This window comes from Aethalodelphis obliquidens, unplaced genomic scaffold (genome assembly GCF_003676395.1).
Source record: "Aethalodelphis obliquidens isolate GAN/ISIS:26980383/991018 unplaced genomic scaffold, ASM367639v1 scaffold46, whole genome shotgun sequence".
In the NCBI taxonomy this organism is placed as follows: Eukaryota; Metazoa; Chordata; class Mammalia; order Artiodactyla; family Delphinidae; genus Aethalodelphis; species Aethalodelphis obliquidens.
The window spans coordinates 1,937,609-1,964,977 of NW_020837990.1; the positions used below are offsets into that span (position 1 = coordinate 1,937,609).

A 27,369-nucleotide genomic window follows, 5' to 3' on the forward strand; every position below is an offset into this window, starting at 1 on the left:
TTTAACAACTAGGTAGTCTTTGATGATGGAAGGAAATGGAGCCTCTGACTTCCATCTCTGCAGTTATACTAAGAAAACTGGCACTCACACTGGTCACCAGACTTAACTAGCATTAGTTGATGATGGCATGATGTCCACAGTCAGGGCTATAGACACCCCTCAGTCTCATGGAATAAATGATATGGAATATTTTGGTTCTGAGAAATGGTACCGTAGAAAGTCAAAGGACGAGGGTCCTAGAATCAGACTGCCTGCGCTCAATTCCTGGTGCCACCAGTTACCGTGGGAGTGTGGGCAAGTTATTGTTCTTCTCTGTGCTTCAGCTCCTCATCAATAAAATGAGGATAATAATAGTACCTACCTAAAAAAAAAATCATAGTGCCTACCTCATAGTCGTTGAGAGTATTAAGCACATTTATATACGTATATATGTTTAGAACTATGTTCTTGGCCTGGAGTAAGGAAGGTCCCAGGAAGGGCTGGTTATAAAAGCACATGCCAACGAGCTCCATCACTGGTCTTTGCTTGCTGTGTGTTGTGTTCTGTCACCAGGACACAACACTGGTGTGTACTATGCTTCCTCCTGATGGATCTCAAGGGATTCTTCTCTCCCTAGGGCTTAAGTTATTTCCAGGACACAAAGTTGTCTCGTGACGCACTAAGTGGGACCTTAGTGGCCTGAAAGAATGAACACTTATCTTTAAAAATCCAATTTTTTTTTTACCACGACCTAGGCAGCATGGAGAATCTGTTTGAACTATAATTTAGGAAATGGGATTAAGAAATGTCAGTGTTTCCACATGATGAGATATTTTAAGAACTGCTGGAAGATGATGAGGAAGATAAAACTGGGAGAATTCAATTACTTTAGACCTTCAGAAAGAGCCGTAATTTCCAGCCTCGACAAATTGCCATGCTTAGATGCCCGCGGAAGCAATCTCACACGCCCTGGGGAAGACGGACATTTTAAGTGAAACCTGGAAAATACAGAAGGGTTTGAAACAAATCAGACGTAATGAGCTGCTCTGGCTGCGAAAGATGCTTTTGAACCAATCGTTTGAAGAGACACTCTAATAATGTGTATTTACAAGATGAGAATCGGAAAGTGTGGCTCTTCTAAGAGCTTTAATGACACTGTACCGTGTACACCTGCCATGATTATCTTAAAACATCCCCCTTTCTTCCCTTTCTGATGGAAACCATGTGTTGAGACAAATGGGAGTTTATGTTTTGCAAACTATCGAGCATGGAAAGCTGTAATACTTCACAGAAACAAATCTAATGGTTGAAATAGAACATGATACTAAAGAACCCCATTGTCCTGAGCTTGTGTGCGGAGAAGCTCAATTGTGTTGTGTGGTCCAGGTCAACACACTGGAACAAAATGAGTGTGAAGTGCTCCTTCATCAGTAATCTCGTGCACACAAAACACATACCTCATTTCCTCCCCATTTGATAGGAAGGTTATACAGACAATGAGTATACAATGCTTTTGTTGCTGTTCAGACAACAGATGCCAGGTCTGCCCTTCAGATGCCCAGGTTAGAAATGGATGCAGAGAGGAAGGGGAGGGTGGTCTCATATGCATATGCCATCCTATCTGCTGGCTCTAATGGACCATATTTGAGCATGACTGTGACAACTTCAGTCCAAATAAAATCAAATCTCCATTTGACGAAGAGCCTCATATTCAGTTTAGTATTCAATCAAAAAATTACTAAAATTAGAGCATGTTTCTAGTACAATGAACATCCTTTGCACTCACAGGAAAATATTCAATAACTGGCCATTTTGCCTGTCGAGGAGGTGAATAAAAGCATTGCTATTAATCATTTAGCAGTTATTTATTTGCCACTTTAAGTAGGCAGTTAAATTGAAACTGCACATGTTATTATTGATTTAGGTTTAATTTAATCCTTTTAAACAGAACAATTATTCCCAATTTATATGCCATTAAATCTTTTATGCATATGAACAGCAAATTCAATTTCTGTTTAAGTGTAAATTGTGTTTTTTGTGTTTTTTTTTTTAAGTGTAAAGTTTTTAATGCTTCTTTAAGGAGCTATAAAACTGACGATTGTTTCCGAGGATTTCTGAGTTCTGTGTTCATCTTAATCTTTTTATCAACAGCTTTTAAGTAAATAAATCCAAAGGATTAAAAAATCACTTTTGCAAGTATGAAATAAAATGGTTCCACAAGTATACTGAAATGCTTTGGGGAGGCTATTTACAGCCCAGAAAATTTCATTTAATGCAGGCATTTATTCTGCTAAAAATATTAAACATCTTAATAGAAGAAAGGTAGTTTAATGAACCGAAGGCCAGACACACTCAAGTGAAGGGACTCGATTGTTAGCTGGTGAATTTTATTTACCGCAATTATAGAGTTTAGATAATTCCAACTAAAGTCCCTTTTTTTTTTCTTTTTGACAACAGCTTTATGGCTGCAAAATAACCAGATATTTGCCCCAAGTTCTTATTAGTGCCAGTCTTGATTCAAGGACAATCTGAGTGTTAAATGAAAATAAATTATCTTAAGAGGGCATGTTAGTAATTGCAATGTAAAATTCTAGTACCTCGTTTCTAATTAAGATTATCTTATGTGAAACAAAGGCTGCATCTTCACAAGGGAAATGCTGTATGACACAGAACCTATTTAGAAACATGATTCCCCTCGTTCAGTGAGAGTTTACAGTGCTCAAGCCAGACATTTTCTGTGGAAGGCTTGGATATTCTTTTCATTCTCCAGAAACAATGGCTGAAAGCCAGGGACCCAGATTTACAACATCTCCAGGTGCATACACTGTCTTTAGATAGAGTCTCTTGTATTTTAAATGCCAGATATTTACAGCAACAGAATTTCCAGGTAGCTGTGACTTCATGGGAAAAAGCACTAGACAGGTCTTGACACCTGGGTCCTGGTCCAGATTTTGCCACTGTGTGAACTTGGGTGAATTTGTCATCCGCTCCAGGCCTCAGGTGTCTCCTTTTACAATAAGGAATAGACTGACCTTGAAGAGTCCTAACAGCTCTCAGAATTCACTAATTTTCAAACTGAATTGGGCCTATCATGCGAAACTCAGCAACGTATATAAGTGTTGGGAAAAAAAAACATTTATTTTAAATTCAATCCATTAAAAAATTATAGTAACCAAAGATTTCTACGTTTCCACATTTGTCAGGGAGTAGAAACAGGTGAATACAGTGGAGGTCATGAATTAAACTATCTCCTTAGTTACTTGGTTACAACCTTCCTAATCCTCTTGATAAACCTGCAGGATTGCAGGTGATGTAAATTTAAATTACACTTTTTGAGGTTTCAAACTCACTATTTATTTACTTATTTTAACACAGTAATGCATCCCCATTTGGAAATAAGCTAGAAAGGAACTCGTGGTCATCTCCGAGGGCAATAAAATCCCAGGAGTCACAGTGGCTTTAGCATTTCTGGTGGGGACTGTGCCTCTGGTAGACACAATTCATGCCCAGGCACACGCCTTACTCCCTCCTCTGCTTGTCTGTCACGATGGCACCGTGCCTGCTCTGAGGAGTGCATCAGGGTTTGACTGCTGCACAGTTTGTGAGCAAGTGAGCATAAAACAGCAATGATGGGACTTCCCTGGTGGCGCAGTGGTTAAGAATCCGCCTGCCAATGCAGGGGACAAGGGTTCGAGCCCTGGTCTGGGAAGATCCCACATGCCACGGAGCAACTAAGCCTGTGCGCCACAACTACTGAGCCTGTGCTCTAGAGACCGCGAGCCACAACTACTGAAGCCTGTGCGCCACAACTACCGAGCCTGCACACCTACAGCCCATGCCACAGCTACTGAGCCCGCGTGCCACGACTACTGAGCCTGTGTGCCACAACTACTGAAACCACCACAGTGAGAAGCCTGGGCACGTCAACGAAGAGTAGCCCCCGCTCGCCACAACTAGAGAAAGCCCGCACGCAGCAACGAAGACCCAATGCAGCCAAAAATAAATAAATTTATATAAAAAAAGACAGCAAGACAAGTCACCTCTCTGCTATGACTATACCCATGTGATCAGAAATAAATTACCAAAACGCTAGTAGCTATCCCCAAATACCTAGAATTCGGTATATAGTAGAATGTGTTTGAAAGAGGTTGGCCAGCCAATGGCCTTAAATTGAAAATCTACCTAATCAAGACAGTATAAATCAACACGGATGAATGCTGCTAGAAACTAACAGGAATGAGAGTTGACTCCTGGAAGCTCTCAGAATGTTCTTGGTTATACTAGAATATTAGATCTAGCCTCAAGTGTCACATTTACTCTCCCAACCAGAGCAACAAAACAAAACAAAACAAAACTCTACAACACTTATGAGAGGAAGTAATCTCCCCTCAGCTTAAATATATATAATGTGTCCTACAAAACAGTCGGGGAAATTAAAATACTGAGTTTTAGTTTTTACTAAGTCTCCCTTTACCCACTTTCTGTTTTGCTTATCCCATACTGCTACTGAAGTCCTAGAAATCATCATTCAATATTTCACTTGATTCTTGTATTATTAAGCGGAAACAACATACAGTGGCCCCTTGGTATCTGCGAGCGATTGGGTCCAGGACAGGCAGGGGATACCAAATTCCACAGGTGCTCAAGTCCCAGAGCCGGCCCTCTGTATCCACGGTTCCACATCCGCTAATTCAACCAATTGTGGATTTTCTACCACTGCAGTACTATTTATTGAAAAACACCCTTCTATGAGTGAACCCGCTCAGTTCAAATCCATTTTGTTCAAGAGTCAACTATATATGAAAGTGTTTGAGAGGAAAAATTATATACCACCATAAAAATGAAGATGATTATTCCTGAGTCCTTTTCTTACCTTCAGACAATTCTGAAATTCAGTTCAACTAAGAATACCTTACTGTGCCTGTCTCCCACCCAGTAATTTCTGGCACACGGTGGTTTATGAGACAGAACGTGGGATCTTTTGTGAAGGCTACACTTCCCAGGTGATGAGAGAGATCTCAATGAATGAAAACATTCCGTTTCCCAGGAGAGCGGCTGAGGAATACAGGCTCTATGACCTTACTGCCCAGAGTAAAATGCCGTTAATATTTATAGTATTCTGAGGGCACAGGATCCTTTATACATTTGTATTACTTTATTAAAATTTATAATTTTACATGCATATTTTAATCTGGCCTCAGTTTAGTCCATACTGAAGTCGTTACACCTTTCATTTTTGCTAGAGAGCAAAACTGAATCCTTTATCAGATCAGCCCTTGATCACCTATCTAGATACTTATAATTAGAGGCTCAGATCTTGATGTTAAAAGACAGTTCATTCAGTTAAATTTCTGGCTCTGCCACTTAGTGGCTACGTACACCTACACAACTTTCAGAGCCTTGGTTCCTAATCTGCAAAATGGGGATAATAATGTCGATATCTAAGAGCCTCTTGTAAGGATAAATGAGATAATATATATCAAGCAAATAGTCCTACAAATGGTAGCTAATTATATTGAAGTATTTTTGTAAATAAGACCTTATCAAACACATATACTAGTTACTGTACTGCTGCTTTCTGGGTTTTTTTTTCTTTAACATATGAGGTTTCAGAAGGCCCCAGAGCTGAAGAGGTTATCTCTAATGCTCTAGGAATTACATTGATCTCTTTCTTCTGAGTGCCGAGTGTCATGGGGCTAGTTCTGGAGTGGGGTTGAAGGATTATCATATGAAGATCCTCTTTCCACTCTTGATTCATTCACTGCAGTCAATGCTGCTCCAATTTCCATTAAGTAAAAGGTTTTCTCTAATCCATATACATCGAACTGTGGCTTGACTTTGCTGAGGAACAAGGGAGTAATTGCTTTGAGGAGCTTCTAGTAACATCAAAACACAAGAGTAGGGCTCAAGTGATTTTGTCAGGCAGCTTTTAAAACGGTTGCCCATAAAAGCAAGAAGAAAGAGATCTTCCGTCTTAAGGCAAGGCTTTGACTGATTATTTTGAACTACAATTCCCAGAATGCCATCTACCTGACAGAAATGAAAGTCTTCTTGAATTTCATACTGAGAGCCTGAGATCAATTTGTCTATTTCATGGCTAGTAAACTACTCAGATCCAAGTAACAATACACCTAAGCAAGGTTTCCAAGGCTAAAGTGAGGCAGAGAAAAGGGGCCAGTAACAAAACACTCGCCTGAAGGATATTTTTGAGGCATTACTTGGCTAAATGCTTCAGTTCAGCTTTCCTTTGTAGTACAGAACTGGTCCTGTAAATGTTCAATGTATGAAGCACTGTACAGCCAAGCAATGACTAGGGCTGTAACCCATTCTAACCCTGGGGATTATAGTCTATCATTAAGGATTTCCAAGGCAAATCCGTCCAAGGAAAATACCATTATTTAAGGATCTCTGAATCAGAAGGCCAAGGCCCTAATGATGCTTTTGACTTTGTAAGTATGGTTTTTTTATTTTGAAATATACTGAGTGGTATTTACATTGTCCTTGGGTCAAAAGCAAAGTTAAAGTCAGGTCTCTGAGCCCCACTCAAAGAGGAAAAACTCGACATTGGAGAAATGACGTCACGTAATGGATCCTTTGCCTTGGTTTCTTCATCGTAAAAGTACAGACAAGAATACCTATCCACCACAAAAGATATTTCTTTTCCGATGCCCCTCCCACCCCCGTAGTAAATAAAAGTACCATTTATTACCTAGGAGACTGTGACTCTCCTAGATTAGAGCTACAATACAAACATGGTTTAAAGGTCCCCAGCCTTTTTGGCACCAGGGACCGGTTTCGTGGAAGACAATTCTTCCATGGACGGGGGTGGGGGTTGGGGAGGGGGTGTGGTTCAGGCGGTAATGCGAGTCATGGGGAGCGATGGGGGGCAGCAGATGAAGCTTCATTCGCTGGCCCGCCGCTCACCTCCTGCTGTGCGGCCCCGGGGTTGGGGACCCCTGGTTTAAAGCATAGAGTCAGACGGCAGGAGTTTTCTGTTCCACCACCCACCCGGTGGAATAAATGGGTATTACATGACTGGTTTCTTTAAGCCTCATTTGCAGTCTACAAGATGGGAGCATTATAGTGTCCGCCTGTTGAGGCTGCCGTAAGGATTAAATGAGATGATACATGTAAAGCGTTTGGCACAGGGATGGGCTCGGGACAAGCATTCTATAAATGCTATTGTTGTTAGAACCTTAAAGTAATCTGTGCCTTTTCTTGTTCCTTCCAACCCCAGTTCTAAACTGTCACCAAGTCCTATCAGTTCTTTATAAACATAAAGAATTACCTATGAAGTAATTAATTCATAAATTACCTATGAAGTAAATGAATAAAAGATTGCTATGAAGGATATACACTCATATAAGAGTATATGTGGTTTGGGACTTCCCTGGCAGTCCAGTGATTAAGACTCTGTGCTTCCACTGCAGGGGGCGAGGGTTTGATCCCTGGTCGGGGAACTAAGATCCCCCATAACGTGGGGCACAGCCAAAAAAAAAAAAAAAGAGTATGTATTGATGTATTGGTTATCTCTGAGAGGAAGACGGGGATGGATTTGAGAAGGGGATCCAGGAAACTATCTAGCATTTTATGTTTTAAAATATATATCTGAAACAAACATGGCAATAAGGGTGAGATGGTATTTTTCTCTGTACTTTCCTGTAGGTTAGAATTTTTTCTTGATTAAAAAAACTCAGGGAGTTTCCTGGCGGTCCAGTGCTTAGGACTCGGCGCTTTCGTGCTTTCACTGCTGTGGCTCAGGTTCAATCCCTGGTCGGGGAACTAAGATCCTGCAAGCCGCACGGCACAGCCAAAATACATAAATAAAATAAGAAGTATTTTTAAAAACACCTCAACATCAATAACAAAGCACTCTGACGTTGGGTGACTTTATCTCTGCCAGCTTCATCTTCCTAATCTGTAAAATGGGAATAGCAGCACTTTCTTGCAGGATTACAATGAAGAATTGAGTGAAATTCTTCAAAAGAGATGGCCTTTCAAAAGAGACGTCATTACTGTTATTGTTGTCATTGTAATTATTACCATCTGGTAGTCTCTTTGTCCACTGTGTTTTTACCCTCTAATTCATCATGCACCAGCTTGCAGAATAATCTTCCTTGAACACTGCTTCATCTCACTGCCCTCCCCAAGAACCTGCATTTTCTCCTCCAGCTGTGCCCAACCCAGTCCAGTCAGGGGCGGCTGGCTTGTTAAAGCCTTCCTAAGCCCCTCTTTTGCCCCCCAGCTCTGTGGCTGCACCTCAGTTATAGCATTTATCACTTATACAGTGGACATACGAAGAGCACATTCGTTAAGTCCAATTTGTTCTTAAGTCCAACAAAGTTAGCCTAGGTGCCCAACTAACACAATCGGCTGTAGAGTACTGTACTGTAATAGGGTTATGATACATTCGCATCCTTGCAACTTGAAAGTTCGTATGTAGGGGATTTACTGTACTGTGCTGTGAGATCCCCTAAGGAGCAAATGAGCTCGATTCAACTTGACATTTCCAGTGAAAGAGAGAAAGAGGGAAAGACGAAGAAAAAGACTCAGGGCTGGGCTCTCATTCTGGCTCCACACAAGTCTTCGCTGTGACTGCATTCTTGGGACACGTCATCTGAGTTCTGTGTTCCACGTCCTACCCGCGGCGTGGGCTGGGGGCAGTCCACGACAGTCCCCGTCAGCAGGCCCCTCCTCTGTCTACTTTCCCTACACTCAGAACAAATCCTCTGCCATCAAGTGGGGCTCAATGTGCCACACACATTCATTCTAATTCTATTCTTTTTTTCCCAGATCTTACCTAGTCTCCAAAACCCTGCCTGCCCAAGTTCTAGGCCTTCCAATAAACTTTCCTCAATTTACTTTAACCCTAATTAAAAAAACATCTAACACATATAGAACTTATAGTCACTGTTCAAAGCACTTTTTATATATGTATACATAGACTTATTTTAGCCTCACTGTAAGTCTGTGAGGTAACTATTATTACTATCCCATTTTTACTGAGGAGGAACTGAGGCACAGAGAGTTTAATCGGGCTTGGCCAAGGTCACACAGCTAGTCAGTGGCACAGTTTCAACCCATATGGTCTGCTTCAGATGCTCTGTACTTTACCACCATCCCAAGACCCCTGTCTAATCAATAGCTTTTAACTTCAGTACTCTAGCATATCATTTATATTTTCATGAAAACTGAGTAATATTGTACTCATTTAAATCCTCTTAGATGTTTTGGTGGCTTCTAGCCTAAAGTTAATACCCCATAAGTACTGATTATTAGAAATTAAATCTTTATGTGATTATATAAGCCCAGGAAGGTAGACCTCTCCTAGCTCAGGTAGGCTTCTACCCCCAGAACGTACTTTACTGACAGTGATGGCAATCCTGTGAGAGAAGCAGGCTGGCTCATTTGACAGATGAGAAAGACTGAAGGGACTTATTTCAAATTATACACTAAACGGCAGTGCCTGGACCAACTCAAGACCGCCTGGCTCCAAGTCATGGTATTTTGCTAGACCAGGCTTTCGGGGATTTCTCCAGGGTGAGGTCACAGCAGTGGAGATACTTGCAATATGGACAGGAAATGAGCGTAAGAAAGGCACATGCCCTTATTATTAATAACTATTCTCATCTTATGCGTTTTTTTAAAAAATAGAAATGAATGTGACAAAAATCTTGGCTCCGAGCTGTGGTTAGCTGCTTGGAGACCTGTGTCACACACACTACAAAGGTGCTCATTCCAACAGCCTGTCCAGAAACAGACTCACAGACTTATGGTTATCAAAGGGGAAAGGCTGGGGAGAGGGATAAATCAGGAGATTGTGATTAACATGTACACACTACTATGTATAAAACATAATCAACAAGGACCTACTGTACAGGGAACACTACTCAATATTCTGTAATAACCTATATGAGAAAAGAATCTGAAAAAGAACAGATATATGTATAACTGAATCACTTGGTTGTACACCTGAAACTAACACAACATTGTAAATCAACTATACTCCAATATAAAAAAAAAAAACAAAAAACGAAAACCGAGAGCCTGTCCTAACTTTCACTTGGGACAGTACCAGTAATTATGTAACAATGCCTTTCGGAACCCACTGTTTTCTGACACAAGCCAATTCCTTACCTGTTATTCGCACCAGCATCTTGGGTATGGAGGTTTCTCTGAGCTGCTTTTCTGCTTGCTTCCTCTTCCGTCTCACTCAAGTTCTCCTCCTCTAAGCTGTCAGGCTCCATGTCGTTGTCCTGAATTTGGTCTTCAAGTTTAGACTGGGACTTGATCTCTTGAGTGACGCTTTCTGAATCAGATTCCAAGGAGTCTCTTGAAATCAAATGTAAGTCTTCTTTCTTAAAAGGTGGCTCTGTGGACTGGACCTTTAAGTTGGTGTGATGAACAGGAGACAGAATAGAGCGCTTGGGAATTAATTTACGATGAATCATCTTGAGAAAATACAAAAATGAACAGGGATGCTCTTGTGGATGGCAGCAGCTGGCTGAATGTTTAAAGTCGTGGTTCGCAAAAGAATTTGCCTAAAAAAATTATATTTATGTTACTCTGTGACTACTGAAATCTCTTTAATTCCAATGTTAATCAAAAAATTAAATAAGAGAAACTTGTTATTACCTGCAGGCTTTTGTATGCCCCCTTTTGTGTGTATGAGAAAGGTCTATTGGAAAAACTATTATGTTTTTCTCTCTACAGAAACACATCTGATGTAGAGCTCATAAACAGTCTGAGTAATCAAATGCAGCTTTATTGAGAAAATTAAATGACTGGATTCCTTTTTTGAGCTTCCAAGGGCCTGTTACAGATAAGCCCGGACAAAGCGAAATGGCTAATTAGGGACAGTACTTCAATGCCTTATTTCCAAGACCCAGGGCACTGATATAAATATGCCATGTTCAGTAGAGTAAAACAGGTTCAGGGTCTGCCTTTTGGAAAATAAAGGAGGGGGAGAGAAGTAGAGTATGGTTTCCACAGTTGGAACTGTAAAACTGATGGAAGCTGTTTTGCTCCTAAACCTATATTGGCTGACTCTATCATTTGGAAGATTTTTTGATACCCAGATTGCTGTTAGGTAGGAATGTGTAATTTAGGTGGACATTACATAGAGATCAACCTCAGCTCAGAGGAAAAAACAAAAAACCCATGATAACGATTAAAACTGTTCAACAAAAGATTTGGTGGCCTTGTGAATTCTGCCATTCAGTGATTCATAGCAGAGGCTGGGTGTCCACCTACCTGAATGGAATGCAGTTCTGGGGAATGCTGGGTGGGTGAAAGATTGGCCTGAATAACAGCTCGGGTCCCTTGTAACTAGCTTAAGAGTATGATTCCAAGTGAGCCCTCCCTGTCTCAAAGGGCTGTCATAAAGACCCACGAGATGGTTTACGGAAAGGATGCTTTGAGTTCAGATAGGATTGAAAGGAAATGATGTTTTTGGACGTGCTTCCTTTCATCTCTACTTGGCATTTGTATTTGCTCTGTCTTCCATCTCACTGCCTTTATGCTGTTTTTTTTGTTGTTGTTGTTGTTTTTCTGTAGGTCAGGTAACAGAAACAACCTTTCTCATCAGAGATTACTGTAAAATTTGTTTCAACGGCTTTCTCTTGTTCTTTGGGCAAATCCTCTCTTTAATTAAATAACACGACCTTCTTGCTAGTCCTAGTTGACCTTGTTGCTAATATTTCCAAGGAACATCCTCAACTCCTTGGAGGAAAGCACCTTAACAAACAAAACAGACCAAAGGTAACATTCATACTTAAATACATCTGATATTTAAATATCTATGGTTTTCTTTTTAATTCAAAGTTCCCCCTGTTGGTAGACTAACATATTATTGTCAAACTGCACAGACCAGTTTGCTGTATTAATTCTCTTATTTTAAAAATACGAATTTCATTCTACCGTATTATTTTAATTTTGATAAGCAGATCAACTGTTGCTTTTAGGATATTTTTAGAAAGTGTCAAATCCCTCAAATACTAACACATTTTAACTGAAACAGTTTGTAATAAACACCAGTCTTACTTTAAGAGTTCAAGTCACTGTACTTGGGATCTTAAAGAAAACTTAAAATAATCATTATATTTCAATTTGGAATTGCTCCTTCATGAAATAATTCAGTCCCTTCAATTTCTGTTTTAAATACATGGACTAGGATTTCTTGGAGTTAATCAATTAAAAATGTCCATAGAAGAAGATGTAATTTTTGTCATTAATGAAGTTTGGGAGATTATGAAGAGAGCAAAGGCAGATACCATCCAAGTTGGGTCGTCTGTGGAAGGTGTGATTTTATGAAAGCATGGGATTAAAGTAGGAAAAGCTGATAGCTGAAATAAATTAAAAGAGGGCCTTTTAAATGTAGCGAATGTGGCTGCCTAGTGGCACAAAGTTTCTCACTGAAATTTCTGACCAAGAGGGGCTGCCACATCTCCTAAATAAGACAGACAGGGATAAACCGGTGGCACTAAGAAACGGCTAATTCCCTAGGGGTCCCTTCAAGCCCTTGGGCCTAGCCCATCAGTACTGGGAGAAACACATTTCCTTCTGTAGGTGAAAAGGAGCCCTGCTTTAAGGACTCACCTACCAAGATGAGTGGTAGAGGAAAAGGTGCCCTGTTTTGGTACAAGCCCGAAGCTGCCCAAAGGGGAGTTGGGTTTATTTTCTCCACCCCTCTTTTCTCCGATGGACAAGACTGGGCAACCAGGAGCATTTTAAGGCCCAGAAAGTGATGGGTCCGGTGGGTCTGATGCCCTGGACCGGTCTAATCAACCCACGCTAGGGCTGTTCTGGGAGTCTGGGCGCCAAAGTCTTTCCAGATCCCGGCCACCTGGGCCCCGTCCCTGCCTCGGCCACCGTCTGCCCTTCCCGCCTGGGTCCCAAGTGCTCCCCGGCGCGGGCTCCTTTGAGTTCGCCCCGTCCAGATCCAGTTTCCTCGAGAGGTTTCCTGCCGTCCCCACTCCGAGTCCCACCCCTCCCAATCCCCTCCTCTGGCGCACCGCCCACCCCGCCCGTCACCTGCCCGGCGCTCCTGGCTGCCGCGACCCCGGCGGGCCCTCATCCTCAGCGCCTCCGCAGCCCGGCTGCCCGGCGCCTCCCAGTCCCGGCCCGCGTCGCCCGGCGCTGCCCTGGAGACCGGGGCCAACAGGACCCACCCCGCGCGGCTCGGCCAGCACGGCCGTGGGTGGGGCCGCACCGGGGGGCGGGGCCGGTGCGGTCCAGGCTCCAGCCTCCCTATCACTCGGTGTCCTGTCTTGTCCTGGTGGAGACGGTGGGAACGGTTGTGATGAAGATGGCCAGGGGAGAGTTCCCAGGACCCCGGGAGCTCTCGAAGAAGCTGCTCGCAGGTCACACTGGCTTTTCCAAAGTTGTAATGCAAGGAAAGACAGGGCACCGAGTGGGAGGAGATATTTGCAACACATACTGCTAGGAAACGTGAAGAACAAGTTAGGAAGGCAAAGAATCCAGTTAAAGAATGGGCAAATGACTTGAACAGGAATGTCCCAAAAGAAACCCAGTGGCCAATAACTGTCTGTTGTTGATTGAAAAGGTGCTTAATTCGTTAATAATCAGAAGCGGATAAATTAAGACCACCGTGGATATAGCTCCATACTCACCAGTTGGGCATGCGTTAAAATATCTGACAGCGCCCAGGGTTGGAGAGGAGGGAGAGCAAAGACCCCCCCCCCCATATACTGCAGACGGGAGTGTGAGGCCTTGCAGACACTTTGGAAAATGGCTTGACGTTAGCTAGAATGTGTACACCCTATGGTTCAGCAATTTCACCTTTAGGTATTTACCCCACAGCTGTGTGTGCTTCTGGGCACCCAAACTGGAAATAACTGAAATGTCCATCAACAATAGAATAGTTAATTAAACTGTAGTATTCCGTATACTGACCTACTATACAATAGCGAAAATGAATGAAACACAGCTGTGTGCAATGATACAGAGGCAACTTAAAAATATATTGATAATATTGAGTTTAAAAAAACCAAATAATTTTGTATATAAATATTTATAAAGGCAAAATTAAACTGTATTATGTTTATGGATGCATACTTAGTAAAGAAAACTATGAAAACAAAACCAAAGTAGTGATTCTCATAAAGTTAGGATTGTGGTCAGTTCTGATGGGCAGCGCAGGGTGGAGATTTTTAGGGAAGAGTGCCTTTGAGATTGTATTTCCTGACTTTTAATGCTGGTTACATAGATATTCATTTTATAACAATTCATTAAGCTATACATTTATGTACGTGTAGAATATTACACTATTTTAAAAATCTTCAAAGAAATGTAAAGAAAGGAAGGGTTGGGAATTAGATTCATATTAACACAGCATTAAAACCACAAATAGATTTGAATAACTGACTTCAGAGAGGCAGGAATTCTTCAATATCAGTTGTCTCATTAATGATCAGAAACACAGAGAACTGGAAAAATCTTGAGTACTCAGTTTTACCATTTTTTATTCTGCTTTTTATTAGAGTTAGATTTTTTTTTGACAAGGGAATTAAAACCTTTATTATGGGGCTTCCCTGGTGGCGCAGTGGTTGAGAGTCCGCCTGCCGTTGCAGGGGACACGGGTTCGTTCCCCGGTCCGGGAAGATCCCACATGCCACGGAGTGGCTGGGCCCGTGAGCCATGGCCGCTGAGCCTGTGCGTCTGGAGCCTATGCTCCACAGTGGGAGAGGCCACAGCAGTGAGAGGCCCATGTACCGCAAAAAAAAAAAAAAAAACCTTTATTATGGTAAAATAATTGAACCCTACAACATTGCTTGCTTTATTTGATTTGATTATGACTCAGGGATGCATGACTGATTCAAGCTACATCCTAGTTTTGTTTCATATGCTTGTGGTTGATGCTATTATTTTAAAAAATATCTATTTGCTGTCACCTTTGACTTTTGGTTCAACAGTGATTTATTAATTTACTGGTCAAATTTCGTTATAAAAACTTAACGTAATTTTCTTCCACCTTCCCTTATTTTATTGAAATAAATATAGTTGGAATTGACTTAAGTGGCCTCTGACTGATTTGGAAATAACTTTTTTTATTAGTGGCATTTTTTCTTTAATTAATTTTTTAATTGAAGTATAGTTGATTTACAATGTTGTGTTAGTTTCAGGCATACAGCAAAGTGATTTAGTTGTGTATATATATATATATATATATATATATGTATTCTTTTCCAGATTTTTTTCTCATATAGGTTCTTACCAAATATTGAGTATAGTTTCCTGTGCTACACAGTAGGTCCTTGTTGTTGATCTATTTTATATATAGTAGAGTGTATATGTTACTCCCAAACTCCTAATTTATCCCTCCCCACCACCATTCCCCTTTGGTAACCATAATTTGTTTTCCTTTTTCATTCTTTTTTTTTTCTTTTGGCCACACCACATGGCTTGTGGGATCTTAGTTCCCCGATCAGGCATTAAACCCCGGCGCTGGCAGTGAAAACACCGAGTCCTAACCACTGGACCCCCAGGGAATTCCCCATAAATTTGTTTTCTAAGTCTGTGAGTCTATTTCTGTTTTGTAAATAAGTTCATTAGTGTCATTTTTTTAGATTCTATGTATAAGTGATATCATATGATATTTGTCTTTCTCTGTCTGACTTACTTCACTTAGTATGATAATCTCTAGGCCCATCCATGTTGCTGCAAATGGCATTAATTCATTCTTTTTTGTGGTTGAGTAATGTTCCATTGTATATATGTACCACATATTCTTTTTTGTGTGTGTGTTTGTGTGTTACGCGGGCCTCTCACTGTTGTGGCCTCTCCCGTTGCAGAGCACAGGCTCCAGACGCGCAGGCTCAGCGGCCATGGCTCACGGGCCCAGCCGCTCCGCGGCATGTGGGATCTGCCCAGACCGGGGCACGAACCCGTGTCCCCTGCATCGGCAGGCGGACTCTCAACCACTGCGCCACCAGGGAAGCCCTACCACATCTTCTTTATCCATTCCTCTGTGATGGACATTTTGGTTGCTTCCATGTCTTGGCCATTGTAAATAGCCTTTGAGATCGTATTTCGTGACTTTTAATGCTGGTTACATAGATATTCATTTTATTATAATTCATTAAGCTATACATTTATGTATGTGTAGGATATTACACTATTAAAAAATCTTCAAAGAAGAGTAAAGGAAGGAATGGTTGGGAATTATGTTCATATTAACACAGCATTGAAACCACAAATAGATTTGAGTTACTGTATTCAAAGAGGCAAGAATTCTTCAATACCAGTTGTCTCATTAATGACAGGAAACGTGGAGCATTGGAAAATATCTTTAGTACTCAGTTTTACCATTTTTAAAACAATGAGTAACAGGTTTTTGTTTGTTCGTTTGTTGGTTTGTTTTGGCTGCGTTGGATCTTCGTTGCTGCGCGTGGGCTTTCTCTAGTTGTGGCGAGCGGGGGCTACTCTTCGTTGTGGTGTGTGGGCTTCTGACTGGGGTGGCTTCTCTTGTTGCAGAGCCGGGCTCTAGGCATGCGGGCTTCAGTAGTTGTAGCGTACGGGCTTAGTTGCTCCGAGGCATGTAGGATCTTCCCGGACCAGGGCTCAAACCCGTGTCCCCTGCATTGGCAGGCGGATTCTTAACCACTGCGCCACCAGGGAAGTCCAATTTTACCATTTTTTATTCTGCTTTTTATTAGAGTTAGACTTTTAAAAAAACTTTTTTGACGGCAGGGACCTTGTGAGTATACAACAGGACCTCAATGTTACTTGAAGAAATGAAAGCAAGGTTGCTGAAAGCGTTGATGTTATTCTGTCCAGCATATTATACAGTTAACATCAGAGCAACTGCAAACAAACTCCACGCAGAAGGATTTACTCCTCATTGCAGCTAACAGGGTATGTTATATAATCAGAGCTAAGTCATTCACACCTTTTGACTGTCTCATTACTGGTCTGTGGAAATCGTTGCTATGGTTCTTCAGACTCTTCAAGCATTTTCTGCATTATCCAGAAAAGAGTTTATTCTGCTTGTCTGAAAATGAGTGGTTCGTATGAGTCAGGAATCCACCAATCCAGCAGCTACTTGCAGAGACTAGTCACGCACAGAGGATGGAATACCCTGAACTTGATTTTCCTCCTTCCTCTTCTGGAATGGCTGTCCTGATTATTCTTACTCAGAGTCACTAAAGGCTGGAATAATAAACACAGGTGGCAGTCAGGGTCCAATCAGGAGACAGAAGCCACAGCAGTTTTTGTTTGTTTGTTTGTTTGTTTTTGCGGTACACGGGCCTCTCACTGTTGTGGCCTCTTCCATTGCGGAGCACAGGCTCCGGACGCGCAGGCTCAGCGGCCATGGCTCACGGGTCTAGCCGCTTTGCGGCATGTGGGATCTTCCCGGACCGGGGCACGAACCCGTGTCCCCTGCATCGGCAGGCGGACTCTCAACCACTGCGCCACCAGGAAAGCCCAACAGTTATTTTAATGGAAATAATTTAATATGAAGATTTATTGACTGAAAAGTAGCAAAGGGAGCCCAGGTATCCTGGGAATAGTAGCTACAGGAAACAATTACCCGCCCCCCTATTTCTGGGGGAACACAGGGAAGAATTTGTAACGATCAACATTTAGAAGCTGGAAGAAAGGGGCCAGTGCTGGGACGAGGAGGAAATTCCAAGCTGATGAGTACTGGTGTCTTTAAGAGGTGTGATGAAGCTGGTTCTGGGAGCACTGGGAAAACTGGCGCCAACTGCTGCTACTGAAACAGGCTGAGCTGCGGGGGTGAAGAAATATGTCAGGACGACTCTGAGAGGAAAAAGCAGGGGAGGAACAGTCCCTTTTCCTTTTCAAGCTGTGTAGTGTCCCTCTACCGCCCCCTACTGGCAGAGCCTAACAAGGAGTGACTGGCCAAGGAGAAATGAGGTTTACAGAAGTTGCCCCGGTATGACAGCAGAGTGCATGAGTGCGTTCGAAGCGGAGAGACAGTGGTTTAATAAGCAGCACAGAGATACACTGTTCTGCAGAATTCTTAAGGATTATAGGGTGCATGCATATGAACAAAATAAAGGTGTAAAGTGCATTATTATTATGGTAATAATGATGATAATTTACATATGATTAACAACCTCCCGGGGTTTGCAAAGTGCTTTTGCATATGTCATCTGTTCAGAATCAAACTGGCAATCTGATGCTGAACTAACTAAAACACAAAGAAGAATGAGAAAAACACGTCAAAAAATGATCAAAATAGTAATAGGGTAGTTCTATATAGTAGTATATATAGTTCTATATAGTAGTTCTATATAGTAGTATATATAGTTCTATATAGTAGTTCTATATAGTAGTATATATAGTTCTATATAGTAGTCTATATAGTAGTATATATAGTTCTATATAGTAATAGGGTAGTTCTCAACCCAGGGTGGTCCACCAGAGAACATTTGGCAATGTCTGGAGACATTTTCTATTGTCATGACTTAGGAGAGTGCTACTGGCATCTAGTGGGTAAAGGCCAGGGACGCTGTTAAACATCCCACAATACACAGGACTGCCTCCACAGCAAAAAATTATCCAGTTAAAAATGTCAGTAGTGCTGAGGTTGACAAACCCTGCGCTAGAGTAACAGCCCTTGGTCTGTGGCCACAAGGTTCCCAAGTGCATGATTCTGTCTTTGTACCGACACATGCATGGCACTGACTTATCATTAGCTGTTAATGGTTCTGTCATCTCCTCACTATACTATAAGCTCTGAGAGACCAAGGACTAGTTGTGCCCATGACACCTAATAGGTGCTCAGTATACATTGAGGAAAAGCCACAATGCCTTACACTTCAGCACTTGAATGGAGAGTAGATAAGTATAGCCCGTCAGGTCTTTTTCTAGAGATATGCTCATATGTGGCACATAACTAGGATGATTAAATAACTTATTATTAAAATCCAGAATACATTCAAGAATTTTAAAAAGTATGCTATTAATAAATAAAATAAGACAATAGGTATGGCCTGAAATTGTCTTGGATAGCCGGAAAGTGTGGTTACTCTCTATAACTCTAACAAGTTTAAATGTCTGGTTCCTTCACTTATATGTTAAATTAGGAGCAGTAAATTAGGAATGAGGAGAGAAGGGCACTCTGAGGACAGAAAGAAAGGACAGTACCAGCAAGTAAAGGAACAGAAATAACATAAGAGATGTTCAAAAAGACCCAGAGCCACCTGGGGTCCTTTGGAGTAGGCAACAAGCAACCGCATAGCTGAAAACCCTGTGTGAGAATCACGGTATTAGAGCAAGCATGATTAATTTTCATAATGATTAATTTAAAAAAACTCATAAAATAGATCATTTAATAAATACTAGAAAGGTAAAAGTCAGGTAGTATATTTTACAAAGATTTTTATCCAAAATATTAAAATGTTTAAAATTTCAAGGGATAAGCTCTCAATAATCCAGAAAAATGTACTTATTTAGCATAACCAATCTTGAGAATTTTAGAGGACTGAAGCTGTGTAAATGCAGTTCAACAGGGAGATGTGCAGGGCACACTAACGCTGTTCTAGGAGAACTAGTTGAGTGCTGGGCGAGCCTGGAGGGAGGGAGGGGAGTTCTGCCTGCTGGGATCAGAAGCTTTAGGAACAAGATGATCCCATATAATGGCTCTTATGAATACAAATTAACAAATAATCAACGATTGCCTTTCTTCTTCTGTTTTGATTCCTTGGTTTTCTTTTCTAAAAATAATTTTAAAACATTTGTATTATGGCAATTTAAGAACATACAACAGTAGAGAGAAAGGTAGCCCTCGTCTAGCCTCAAAAATGATCAATCTGTGAGCAATCTTGTTTCTACACATACTGTTCTCTACTCCGACCAAATTATTTAAAAGTAAATCCCAGCTGTTATGAGGTTTCATCTGTAAGCATGTAAGGATGTCTCTTTTATTTTTTAAAAATATTTATTTATTTTGGCTGCGCCCAGTCTCAGTTGCAGCACGCGGGATCTTTGTTGCGGCACGCGGGCTTCTTAGTTGCAGCATGCGGACTCCTTAGTTGCGGCATGCATGTGGGATCTAGCTCCCTGACCAGGGATCTAACCTGGGGCCCCTGCATTGGGAGTGTGGAGTCTTACCCACTGCACCACCAGGGAAGTTCCCTAAGAGACAATTTTTAAATAATTGCAATAGCATTGTCATATCTGAAACAAAATTCACAACGACTCCTTAATATCATTTAATACTGAGTCAGTGTTCAGACTTCCCAGGCTGTCTTCTAGGTGTCTTTTTATAACTGGTGGGTTTGAATCAGGATCCAAACAAATTCTACAGTGATTTTTTAAAATAACAACTTTATTGAGATACAATTCACATACCACACAATTCACCCCTTTAAAGCGCACAATGCAGTAGTTTTTAGTATATTTATAGAGCTGTGCAATCATCACAACTAATTCCAGAACATCTCTCCCAAAGCAGTCACTCCTCATTCCCTGCCATTTTCTCAGCCCTTGGCAACTTTCTATCTCTATGGATTTGCACGTAAATGGAACCATACAATATGTGTTTATGTGTGTGTGTCTGGCTTTTTCCACATAGCATACTGTTTTCAAGGTTCATCCATGTTGTAGCATGTGTCAGTACTTCATTCCCTCTTTTTTGCTAAATAATATTTCCTGTATGAACATACTATATTTTATTTACCCATTCAACCATTGATAGCCATTTGTGTTGTTTCCACCTTTTCACTATTATGAATAATGCTGCTGTGAACATTCATGTACAGTTTTTATGTGGACAGTTCTTTCTTTTTTTCCTATTCCCTTAGGCAGTTTTTTTTTCCTTCCAGCTTTATTGAGATATAACTGACATATACAGCAGTATAGGAGTTTAAGGTGTACAGCTTAATGATTTGACTTACATATATCATGAAATGATGACCACAGTAAGTTTAGTGAATACCCATCATCTCATATAAAGTTAAGGAAAGAGAAAAAGTTTTCTTTTCCTTGTGATGAGAACTCTTAGGACTTAATTTATTAACAACTTTCATATAGTAGTGTTAATTTTATATATCATATTGTATATTACATCCCTAGTACTTATTTATCTTATTACTGGAAGTTTGTACCTTTTGACCACCTTCATCTAATCCTGCCTCCCTCCACCCCTTGCCTCTGATAACCACGAATCTGATCTCTTTTTCCATGAGTTTGTGTATTTGTTTTTGAAGTATAATTGACCTACAACACTGTTAGTTCCTGTTACACAACATAGTGATTTAATATTTCCATACATTTCAAAGTGATCACCATGATAAGTCTAGTTACCATTGCGGAAGTTTGTTTTCAGTTCTCCTGGGTATATACCTAGGATTGGAATTGCTGGAGCATACGGAAACTCTCTGTTGAACTTTTGAGGAACTTCCAGACTGTTTTCCAAAGTGACTGAGACATTTTACATTCTTACCAGTAATCTATGGGGGTTCCAATTTCTCTATGTCCTTTCCAAAATTTGCTATTGTCTGTCTTTTTTTGTGATAGCCATCCTTGTGGGTGTGAAGTTCTATCTTATTGCGAGTTTGATTTGCATTTTCCTGATGATTAATGATGTTGAGCATCTTTTCACACACTTGTGGCTATTTTTGTTGCACAGTGATTTTTCAAAATATTGCAAATGTATTTTAAATTTCAGATTAAAGAGTTGGTAGCTGAGCAGTCTCCAAAACTGATTTGTCTTTGATAAATTCCTTGCTTTCTGGTATAAAATGTTTCAGGCTCATCTTATACGTTTCTTGCCCCAACCTGGATTTAGCCATTTCTTCAAGGAGCTTTGGGTAGTTTTAGTTAAATGTTATTTAGAGACCACAGTCTGGGCACTGAGGATGCTTATTGCTACTGGAATGGTAATTGTCTCCAGGTCATTTCAGTGGGAAAACTAGAAAATACTTTTTTATTTTTCCAAGAGAAAAATACATTATAAGTGCATGCTTTTGTTTTCAATTCAAATTTAAGAATACAGGGTTTTAACTTATTTGATTTTACATTTATATCTCTTCCTCTTGTGCTGAAAATCGTGGTTCCAATGATATTAACATAATTAATTATGCACTTTATCCTACACAATATATACTATGCTTTCAAAGTGGCTGTCCTGGTGTGGTAACTAACAATATGACTACTGAAACCAGTTTAAGATTTGTTTGCAGTTCTTTTTGTCATTAGGATATATCCTGTTGGTGTACACAGTCAAATGTATATTTTAAAGTAAACTAATTCGTCTCTGTGTGGCATTTTTTAAAAAAGAAATTAATTTTTACTTTTGATTTAATTTTTAAGTGATTATGTAAATCACTTACATAGTTCCAAAGTCAAAACTATAAAGTCAGGTACATTTCGAGAAGTCTAACTTCTAACTGCATCCCCTCCACTCAGTTCCCTCTCAGCTCATATAAGCAATAATTTTTATTAGTTTTAGCTTAGCTTTCCTTTAAAAAAAAAAAAGATCATATTTATTTATTGTTTATTTATTTGTAACCCACCCCTTTTCTCAGATTAAAGGAATCTATGTACTCTCTTCTGCACTTTGCTTTTTTTTTTTTTCACTCAATAACATATCCTGGAGATCACCCTATAGACATATGTAATGAGCTTTCTCATCATTCCTTTTCATGGTTGTATAGTACCCCACCGTGTGCCCAACCAGCCCCTTATTGATAGATACTTGAATTGTTATAGATGTGCTGCAATGAACAGCTGTGACATTGTGATAAGAAATATGTATATTTATGGTCTTCATTATGGTTCCTGGCACAGAACTCCTAAAACCCTTGTAATTGCCTAAGGAATAAGAGTGATAGGAGCAGCATTTATTATAGTATTTGGGTTTTGTCCTGGGTTCCCGACACAAGAGCTTATAAAACCCTTTTATAGTTTCTTGAGTGACAGGAGTCAGGGGAGCCTCTTCTATTGTTCATTATAAGCCTCTTTCAATCATCCTTGAGTTTATGCTAATGAGGTGACTCTTGGTTGGGCCCTTAGATATCTTCGGGATATGAGGGCTGGTTACCAGAGGCACCATCCCTGTGAGCAGAGGGTTGGCACTTTCAGCCCAACCCCCCAGCCTCAGGGGAGGGTAGAGGAGCTGGGTATTGAGCTAATCACCAACACTCAATGACTTACTCAATCATGCCTCCATAGTGGAACTTCCATAAAATCCCCTAAATGATGGCGTTCACTGAGCTTCTGGGTTGGTGAACACAGCCATGTGCCAGGAGGGCGGCACAGCCCAACTCCATGGGGACTGAAGCTTCTGTGCTTGGGACTCTTCCAGACCTTGCCCTATGTGCCTCTCTATCTGGCTGTTCCTTTGCATCATTTATAACATCCTTTATAATAAACCAGTAATAGTAAAGTGTTTCCCTGAGTTCTGTGAGCCACTCTAGCAAATTAATTGAACCTGAGGAGGGGGTCATGGGAACCTCCAATTTGCAGTTAAATCAGACACAAGTTGTGGGTAACCTAGGGACCTACTACCTGTGATTGGCATCTGAAGTGGGAGCAGTCTTGAGGGACTGAGCCCTTAACCTGTGGAATCTATGCTAAGACCAGGTAGTTAGTGTCAGAAATGAATTGCATTCCAGGACACCCAGTTGGTGTCTAGAGAGTTGGAGAATTGGTTGGTGTGGGGAAAACTTCACCATTTGTTGTCAGAAGTATTGTGAGTAAAAAACTGTTCATAATGTCAAATTATAATTTTTCCATTTACCTTTGGATTAGATTCCTAAAAGTGGGATTGCTGGCTTAAAAGGTAAGTACCAATGTTATTTTGTTAGATGTTGACAAATTCCCCTTCATAGAGGCTCTATGATCTTACCTGCCCACCAGCAACATAAGAGAGTGCTTGTTTCCCTACAGCCTAGCCAACAAAGTGTATTGTGAAGTGCTTGGATTTTTGCCAATATGATCGATAAGAAATAGAATTTTAGAGCAGTTTTAATTTTGCATTTCCTTGTTACGTATTTCTTCTGTGTTTAAGAAAAATTTGCCTTTTTTTTCCTTGCTGCTTTTTGGTGGCATAGTATTGATTTTTTTCTTCTTAGTTTTTAGAAGCTTTTTATATTTAGGAATTTTACCGTTTGTGATCTTAGTTGCAAATATTTTTTTCCCAGCTTGTCATTTGTTATTTATTTATTTTTTTGTCACAAGAGGCATTTATTTTTATGTAGTCACATTTATCAATCTTCCTCCCTCTTATCTTTGAATTTTGAGTCACGATAAGGGAAGTTTATCCCACTCCCAAGTTATAGAACAATTAACTGATTTTTTTCCCTGGTATTTCTATGGTTTCATTTGTATATTTAAACCTTGCATCTATTTGAATTTCATTTTTGGCTTATGATGTGTTTATCAAGTTTTGCCTTTTTCGATACGGCTGCCCAATTAGTAAAATGTTGACCTTTTCCAACTGATTTGAGATACCATCTTTATCACATATAAAATTTTTATTTTATTACATCAGTATTAAAACATATGCTTCTAATTGCTACTGATTTTATTTTGAGATGAGGTGATAGAGTTCATTACAAGTCTTCAGTCTGACTGGGTCTTTCTGTGAGTCATTCTTCAGTAGCAGCCCCTTTCTGCCTTGTTAGCTTTAAAGTTAAAAATCTGTTTATCCAGTTATCAGGATATTCTCAGTAAGTAGACCCAGACTCAGGGGTCCCTATGCCATTGTCTAAAACTAGTGCAAAGAGAAAACAATGAATCTAAGGTGGAGGAGAAAAACATAAACATTTGTTAGGTACTTATCACATGTCTAATGCTGGACTAGACACTTTGCCTGTATTCTCTTATCTCATTTAGTCCTCACACTAATTCTGTGTGGTGGGAATTGTTATCCTCATTATACAGATGAGGAACCTGAAGATACAGGAAGTTATTCTATGACCAATACCAGCTAAACACAATTTAGGAATAAGGAATTAGGGAAAAGCAAAAGAAAGAGAGCATTCCCCTGTTTTAAAGAGTAATATTTAGGGAATTCCCTGGCGGTCCAGTCTCAATGCTGAGGGCCTGGGTTCGATCCCTGGTCAGGGAATTAAGATCTCACAAGCCGCGGCGCAGCCAAAATAATAAGAATAATAATAAAGAGTAATATTTAGTTATTGTCTCTAGCAAAGGGGGTAACTTAATTTGAAAATTTCATCTGGACATCTGAGACTTAGTCTCCCTCAAACCACTTTGGAAGGCACAGATTTTAGTATTTTTCTAACGGGACACAATTTTTATTTCACAAATTAGGGCCTGGTTCAAAAGAGGCATCCTGTCTTAATTAAAAATTGTGACCCATTGTTTCAGGGGATTGCAAAAGGCCTGGCAGAATTATTTTTTATGATAAATGTCACTTCAAGGTGCTCTCACAAAGTTTAGTCTCTCTACAATTAGGCAAGATCGCTTTTTAAAAAATAAACTGTGAGGGCTTCCCTGGTGGTGCAGTGGTTGAGAGTCCGCCTGCCGATGCAGGGGGACGCGGGTTCGTGCCCCGGTCCGGGAAGATCCCACATGCCGCGGAGCAGCTGGGCCCGTGAGCCATGGCCGCTGAGCCTGCGCGTCCGGAGCCTGTGCTCCGCAACGAGAGAGGCCACAAGAGTGAGAGGCCCGCGTACCGCAAAAAAATTTTAAAAAATAAATAAATAAATAAACTGTGAGGCATTTGGGGAGAATATAAGAAGTTGTTGTTGCCTTAGTTTTGGTTTGTTTCTGTCTGAAAATAAGATGTAGAGCAGAAAAGGTAGGGGAAAATTAGCATATTTGAACAGGTCTAGAGTAGTGATCTATGATGACAAATTTGCTCATGAATGCATTACAGGAAGGAAGAGCGCTTCTCTCTTAGAAGGTGTAACACTGTAAAAATAGAACTGCATTTCATCTAGATTAAAACCCCATTATAAATGTAGCAAATTCCCATGACTTCAGCCAGGGGAAGTAACAGGAGATTATGTTGTTGGGTTACATTAGTGACCCGGGAATGATCAGCAGTTCAAACCATCCTCTTCCTCTGTGGGGAGACTCTCTACTTGATGTGTGCTTAGTCTGTTGGCTAGTATGACTTTTCTCTCTGTTCTTTTTACCTAATGAGAGATGCTTGGAGCCAGAGAATTTTGGTTTGGTTTTTCTTGAGTCATCTGAGAGGAGGTAAAATAAGTATCTTTCTGACTTCATCTCCAAAAGGTAAAACTAAGAAGGATCATTAAATAGAGATTTCTTGGTTATTCTTTAACTCCATCTTCCAATGAGCAGAAAGAAGTAAGCGTGGAACGCTCTCTTAAGTTATATGTAAGGAATGAGACAAGATCCTACTTTGGTCTCTTTAGGAGGCAGGAGCCCAAGGTTCTAATCCTGTCTCACTAATCAGCTGTGTGGACTTTGATAGCTGACAAACCCTCTCTGGGCCTCTGTTCCCTTTCTGAAATACAAAAGAATTGCTCAAAATCAGTGTTTCCCAAATTGTGTTTGTTAGAACAATAATATTCCATAAAACAACTGTGTTGTAGTTTAAAAGGTGCTCCATTTAGAAGCTAGAAATAATTTAAAACCCAATTCACCCAGCTTACATAACAACGTAGGGATCTTTACCTCACTTAACAAGGAGTTCTGAAATACTCAGCAGCTTAACAAAGTCATCAAGGATTAGTTGTACTCTGTCTCTTTTCTATTGCATCCTCGCCACATTAGCTACGATTCCTTGTTGGCGAGAAAATAGCTGTGGCAGTTCTAAGCATCACTTCTTGTTATGGCAACATTATAGGGGAGGCAAGATGTTTTCATTCTGAGTGTCTCTTTTTATCATTAAGAGAAATCTTTCCCAGAAGCCCTGTAGGGACTTCCCCTTCTGTCTCAATGGCCAGCATTATTATTTTTTATTAATTTTTTTCAAGTATAGTTGATTTACAATGTTGTGTTAATTTCTGCTGTACAGCAAAGTGAATCAGTTATACATATATGTATATATATATGCATTCTTTTTCATATTCTTTTCCATTATGGTTTATCACAGGATATTGGGTATAGTTCCCAGTGCTATACAGTAGGACCTTGTTGTTTATACATTTTGTATATAGTAGTTTGCATCTGCTAATCCCAAACTCCCAATCCGTCCCTCCCCCACTCCCCTCCCCCTTGGCAACCACAAGTCTGTTCTCTATGTCTGTGAGTCTGTGTCTGTTTTGTAGATAAGTTCATTTGTGTCATATTTTATATTCCACATATAAGTGATATCATATGGTATTTGTCTTTCTCTTTCTGACTTGTTTCACTGAGTATGATAATCTCTAGATCCATCCATGTAGCTGCAAATGGCATTATTTCATTTTTTATGGCTGAATAGTATTCCATTGTATATATATACCACATCTTCTTTATCTC

At 40.3% G+C, this 27,369-nt stretch overlaps 1 protein-coding gene across 3 annotated transcripts in view; it reads right to left on the reverse strand.

Moving 5' to 3' along the window:
- The window catches only part of JHY (junctional cadherin complex regulator), a 64,497-nt gene extending 54,067 nt beyond the window's left edge, over positions 1-10,430 (reverse strand). For all 3 annotated transcript variants that reach the window (XM_027081989.1, XM_027081988.1, XM_027081987.1), the window contains exon 1: positions 10,117-10,430. In XM_027081989.1, the coding sequence (XP_026937790.1) occupies positions 10,117-10,430 (314 nt within the window). The remainder of the gene's footprint in view (positions 1-10,116) is intronic.
- Between the last annotated feature and the right edge of the window lie 16,939 nt (positions 10,431-27,369).